Consider the following 6,831-nt stretch of genomic DNA (forward strand, 5'->3'; position numbering starts at 1 on the left):
GGGAAGGAACTGAGCAGAATAAAGGCGGATGTCGCACTTTTATTGGCATTTGGGTTGTAATACATGGGACTGTTTTCAATTTTGAAAAAAGAGAAAGTTTTAGTGTAAGTAATAGTCTTTTCCACTTGGATGTACAGTTCAGGAATTCATAGACAGGTCCACTGAATCAAAGGAAGTTTTGCACTTATGATGACTTAAAAGACCATGCTCAGAAAATCAAGCTCAGGAGAAACCCCCTGTATCAGCATCCGTTAAGGCTAGAGAGATGTAATAAAATACAAAAGTTCACCACTTGGCCCGTGATACTTGGTTTCAGCCACAGCCTCCTGTTTAGCCCTAACAGCAGCATATGCATGGTCTCCCAGTAAGGGCATGACTGAGGCTTGTCTACGTTGGAAATTCACCCTGATTCCAGCCATCTGTGGCCAGTTGGCTCCATTGAAGCGTACCCTGGTTTCAAGTGCGGGTAACCTCAATCTGTGCAAATTGAGGGTTATCTTGCCAACACTTATTTTGCACTGATACAGATACTGCAATGGCTGGCCAGAGATGGCTGGAACTAAAACAAATTGCCAGTGCAGACAATGCTTGGGTTTTGGAATGAATAACACAGCCTGGTGCAAATGAAACCTGTGATTGATTCCTGATGAATAGACCTCAGAGGTGCAACAAACTGTTCACAAGAGAGATGCTGCCGTTGTTCTGAAGCAATTTTTCTTTAAATACATAGGACCAAATTCTCTTCTCAGATACCCAGGCACAACTCCTGGCTGCTTGCTTCATTCTCATTGACATTCTGCCTTCATTCCCACAGAAGTCAATGGGAGTTCCAAGTGCATAAATGAGGACAGATATTGGCCCATAGTGAAGGCATAGATGGCATTAGGAAAGAATTCTTATCAGTTAACAGGACAGAGCGTGAGTGAGCTATGACTGAACATGGGACTAGGAGCCATGACTCAAATACTGATTTGTTGTCTCTTTGCCTCTCTATCCTAATTTTACTATCTGTTATGTTGTGAAGCTTGCGCCATTAATGTACAAAAATTGCTAGTTGAGTGCCATGTGTTATTACCACTATTAACAATGGTCTCAACAGTGCAGCATGTTGGATAACCACACAGAGCAAGGTTCATTAGCCTGCTATTAACAAAAGTAACACAAATACAAAATAACACCTTAAGAAAAGCTATTTAATGGAGATTAGCATTTAGCCTCAGTCCTCTCAGCATGTACTCATGTCTCCTATGTGGCAGCACAGACCGCAGACTACTTACTGCAAGATCACCCCAGCTGTCTGTAGAAAATGAATTTAGTTGATATTCAGTATTGTATTGAATGTTTTGTCAATTTATGCTGTATTGCACCCATTCCACATCCTGTGGATCACATTGCCTTTAATGCTAAAACAAGGTGTACAGACAGGTATCAGCTACTGAGAATTACAGGGAAACATTTAATCTGAGTCATCAAATTGCAGACAGTAGCAAATAGTACAAAATGACAGCAGGCTCTAAATAACCAGTGAGACACCATCTGCTGCTGAATTATGCTTGCCGTTATCCCACTGCACAGACCTGCTTGCATTATATCTGATAATGAAACCTCCTTTCCTGTTCACGGTAATAAATCATTTAAAGAGGGTGATGACAGCCCCTGAATTAACTCGGATCAGCCACTGAAGACGGATCTGTTACTCAGCATGTTGGTGTCAGGCCTGAAAGTGCATTGCGAAATGGTCAATTGTCTATATTCAAGGTCAGGTTTATCACCTGGGCTGTGATGGTGCACTTAGGAATGGAATTATGCTTAATGGCAACCATTCTTTTTTCTGTTTCACTCTTTAAAATAAAGGAACGCTTATGTCTGAGCTGTGATACAGCTTCAAACTAAATGATAAGGTGTGATGTCCAAAAAAATTTCACCTGACCAGTTTTAAGAGTTGACTAGCCTTGCTACCTCTCCTAGGCTGTCTTCACTGCAGAGTTAACTCAAGTTACCTACATTCTAGTTACTGCCTCTCAAGTTAGCCTAGCTCGGGTGAGAGCAGACATATTGTGAAATAACACTCGAGCCACAAAGTGTGATTGTATTAGCAGCAAAGTGATTGTGTTAGCACTTGACAAGTTGCACTAACTTGAGCTGGAGTCTTTACCACTTGACAGGCTTGCCAACTGTTCTTCCAGTATAAAGTGCATCTCCAATAGAACGATGTGTTAGTATAGCTATACCAGTATACCTATACCAGCAAACCTTTCTAGTGTAGACAAGGCCTTAAAAGCACCACCACAGTTGAGTTAAGGGGTTTTGTGTGTGGATGGGACTCAAGTAGGGGCAACACTCAAGTTGGCTTTGCAGTTGAGACAAGCCATCAGTCTCTTGAATCTGCAAGAGAGGAAGTTGAAATTTAGGAGCATTCTGAAAAGGCTGAAGACTTTGTGAAGTAAAACAAATATAAGTAAGTTACCTTCAGTTTGGTTTAGTGGCTAATACTGAGCACGTTTTGCTTAGACTTTTTCAATAAATTATCAGAAATTGGAAACTGAAATTTTTTGGTAAAACTTTTGAATTATCAGGAACAATTTTGAGTTTTTGTAAAAATGTTCAGCTTTTGGTGTAGTTTTCAGTAAATATTTTCAGTTTTTGGATTTCAAAATCAAAAATTTTTTATTGAAAACCTATTTTTTTCTTTAAAACATTTTAAAAACTAATATTTTCTAGTTTGGGTTTTTCTTGGAAAAGCTGAAAAAAGTGGGAAATTTTTTGGGGAAAAAATTATATAATTGGCATTTTAATCAGCTGCCATGTGCAGTTGAGCTTTGGAAAAAGGGTTGCAGGTGTGAAACCATAAAATCAGTGAAACAAGTAGATTTTAAAAATATAAGCCAAATAAACTTATAAACATTGCTGCCTTTCTGTATGTCTGTTTCTGAGACTTAAATCTCTTGTACTAGTGCAATAAAAGGGAGTTGAGAATGTATTTTGACAAAGTAAGCAGCTGTAGCCTCATGATACAAAGTCTTATAATACTTGAGTGATCAGTGCACTGATGTTGATGCATTTTTCTTTATCACAGTTTAACTGTTTACATGGTATACTTCTTAAGGAAATACAGTTTTGTTTGAACGTCATCCTTCATATAGTTATTGATGTTATTGGTTTGGCTTGCCTATTGGAGAAAACTACCTGGTCTAAATGCCTGTTTCTAATTATTTACTTCCCTTCATTCATTCCTGTAGAAAGCAAGGGAGCAGAGAAGGAGTAAAGGACCCTGATCTCCCTGACGTCTGTGAAGATGAGGCTACTTCCTGAAGCCATGTGCATGTCATGGATTGGTTATTTACTCCTGTTGTAACCATTGTGTTGTGTCGCACACATTCTGCTCTCATGAACCAAAGTTTGTGACCTGAAAAACTGAAATTGAAAAGAGGAAACAACCAACAACAACTAACAGTGCGAGTTCTTTGGAAATGGTTTACTCATGGAATGCTATGTTGTATTACTCATTGGCTTCATTCAACATGTAAGATGTTTCTCTGTTTTTGGCATGTGCCTCATTCTCCATTTGTGCTTCAGCCTACGTTGTGTGGTCATTATAGTCTGGTATCTTGACCAATGAATGTCTTTTTATTTATAATTCAAAGAACCAAACTTTATCAAATAGGGTACTTGCCATCAAGATGTTTTCCAGCTTTTTGCATTCTGCATTCAAAGTACCAAGAAAAAAGATATGCAGTAACCAGGTCTCCTGTCTTAGGTTAACTTTTATTTATTACTCAAGCACTTAAATTTACTGGGGAACAGTCTTACTTCTGCTGAAGTCAATGGCAAAATTCCTGTTGACTTCTGTTAAAGTAGGATGAGATCTTCCACTGTGTAATTCTTTGTGCTATTCGTTTTTTCTTATTTTTGCATTATATAGCTCCTTTTAACATATAGGGCCACATTAGAGTCATTTTAGTACAATATTGGAAATATACGGTATTGCCACCCATCTGCACTGAGCTTTTGAGTGTCCCAGAACAGTTAAAGGCCTTGATATTCATCTGAATATGATGGTTTAGTGCACCAAGAGCATTTGCTTATAGAGTGTACTTAGTGTGACCAGATAGCAAGTGTGAAAAATCGGGACACGGGATGGGGGGTAATAGGAGCCCATATAAAAAAAGCCCAAAATATCGGGACTGTCCCTATAAAATCGGGACATCTGGTCACCCTAAGTGTACTTGCTTATAGAGTCTACTGTTCCCAGAGGGCTGGGATTTGATTCCATTTGTGTGCTAATGTGTGGACAGGAATTTGTATTTACAGATCTGAAAGCATGAGACAATGGATTTTATTTGTCACTTAAGGCAATCTGATTCTCCTTTCCCACTCACCTCCCAGTCCCCCCATAAGAGAGAGACAGTATGTGTGTTTGATTATAGCTTGAGTTTTTTACCTAACTGTTGTTTACTGGTGAATGCCCTGAAATAGGACATTTTCCTATAAGAGAGTATGTTAGTATATGATTCTTAGAGGTTAAGCAAGAGACCCAGAAAAGCTACAGGACAAAAGTTGAGTTAAATTAAACATTTCAATACTTTAGATTTTATGCACTTGGTCCTTTGCTGTTGCATGCTGCTGTAACATCCGCAATATGGTTTTAATAATATGCATGAATCTGCAGTGTTGTCAAATTAGGAGGTCAGAGCTTTGTTTGGCATCCCAAGTCAGCAGCAATGGAGGCTGAAACCACTACAAAAGGAGTTATGTCATGTCCTAGGTTATGTCCTGCTGCAGTTCCACAGGAGAGAAAGAATAGCTGCCAGTAGGAGTTCTGAGATGAGATTGTCATGTTGCACAGCTATAAATTTGGAGTAATTCATTCACTTCAATGGAGTTACTTCAGATTTACATTAGGGTTGCTGTGTTTAGTCTCTCAGGCAAGTACAAAGGTGTGTGCACACCTCTATAGATGTGCTTCTCGTCCTATCCTCAGAGGTTAAGAACAACAATTTTTCTCCCTTCTCTATGTAACAACCTTGTATGTTCTTGAAAACTGTTATCATGTCCCCTTCTCAGTCGTCTCTTCTCCAAACTAAACAAACCCAATTTTTTAAATCTTCCCTCATAGGTCATATTTTTTAGACCTTTAATAATTTTGTTGCTCTTCTCTGGACTTTCTCCAATTTGTCTACATCTTTCCTGAAACGTGGTGCCCAGAACTGGACACAATACTCCTGTTGAGATCTAATCAGCACAGAGTAGAGTGGAAGAATTACTTCTCGCGTCTTGCTTACAAGACTCCTGCTAATACATCCCAGAATTATGTTCACTTTTTTTGCAACAGTGTTACACTGTCGACTCATTTAGTTTTTGGTCCACTATGACCCCCAGATCCCTTTCTGCAGTCAGGGCCGGCTCCAGGGTTTTGGCCACCCCAAGCAGCCAAACAAAACAAAAAACAAAACAAAACAAAAAGCCGCGATCGCGATCTGCGGCGGCAATTCGGTGGGAGGTCCTTCGCTCCGAGCAGGAGTGAGGGACCGTCCGCCGAACAGCTGGACGTGCCGCCCCTCTCCGAAGTGGCCGCCCCAAGCACCTGCTTGGTAAGCTGGTGCCTGGAGCCGGCCCTGTCCGCAGTACTCCTTCCTAGGCAGTCATTTCCCATTTTGTATGTGTGCAATTGATTGTTCCTTCCTAAGTGGAGTACTTTGCATTTGTCCTTATTGAATTTCACCCTGTTTACTTCAGAGCATTTCTCCATTTTTTCCAAATCATTTTGAATTTTAATCCTATCCTCCAAAGCACTTGCAACCCCTCCCAGCTTGGTATCGTCCACAAACTTTAAGTGTACTCTCTATGCCATTATCTAAATCATCGATGAACATATTGAACAGAACTGGACCCAGAAGTGATCCCTGTGGGACCCCACTCGTTATGCCCTTCCAACATGACTGTGAACCACTGATAACTACTCTCTGGGAACGGTTTTCCAACTAGTTTTGCACCCACCTTATAGTAGCTCCATCTAGGTTGCATTTCCCTAGTTTGTTTATGAGAAGAACATGCGAGACAGTATCAAAAGCTTTACTAAAGTCAAGATATACCACATCTACCGCTTCCCCCCCATCCAGAAGACTTGTTACCCTGTCAAAGAAAGCTATCAGGTTGGTTTGACATGATTTGTTCTTGAGAAATCCATCCTGATTGTTACTTATCACTATGTTTATCTATGTCAACAAAAAGGGCAAATAAAGTCAAAAGGCAGGAGTATTTTCCATTATTATGCATTTAAGTGCAAGTTATGCAGTTTTTCTGTGAGGAAGGCAGCTAGAATATACATTGTTTCAGAGAGATAAGTGGTAAATTAAGGATGGTCAGGATGAGAAGGTAGGTTTTTTGGCCTTTTTTAGGGTGTGAATGAGATAAAATGTTATAAACCCCTTGTTTATATCTTATATTCACTCTATTTTCCTCCACTTCCCATTTTTCATAGAATCATTAATTTTTAAGGCCTGAAGGGGCAATTTTGATAATCTAGTCTGACCTCCTACAGAACAAAGGACATAGAATGTCATCCATTTTATTCACTACATTCCTCTCTTTTATGATTACATATGTTAACAGGCATCTCTGCTAGCATCATTCTGTCAGTGTCGGGGTTATAGTTATTTTTTATTGCACAGAAGTGTTTTGAAAAATGCAGATTCAGTGTAGCAAGAGATAGGCAGACCAGTAGCCTTTATGTCTATGGTCTAGTTGTAGAGCACAGGACTGGGAGTGAGGAAATGGGAGTTCTCATCTCAATTCTGACAATGACTCTCAGTGTGAAGTTGGGCAAGTCAC

The 6,831-nt window shown here is 39.7% G+C and overlaps 1 protein-coding gene across 1 annotated transcript in view; it reads left to right on the forward strand.

The window, feature by feature from the left end:
- Positions 1-3,312, forward strand: part of CAMKK1 (calcium/calmodulin dependent protein kinase kinase 1) — a 120,917-nt gene extending 117,605 nt beyond the window's left edge. Inside the window, exon 16 of the mRNA XM_065418215.1 lies at positions 3,240-3,312. Coding sequence (XP_065274287.1) covers positions 3,240-3,312 — 73 coding nt within the window. The remainder of the gene's footprint in view (positions 1-3,239) is intronic.
- Positions 3,313-6,831: the final 3,519 nt, after the last annotated feature.

Source organism: Emys orbicularis, chromosome 17, assembly GCF_028017835.1.
Source record: "Emys orbicularis isolate rEmyOrb1 chromosome 17, rEmyOrb1.hap1, whole genome shotgun sequence".
NCBI lineage: Eukaryota > Metazoa > Chordata > Testudines > Emydidae > Emys > Emys orbicularis.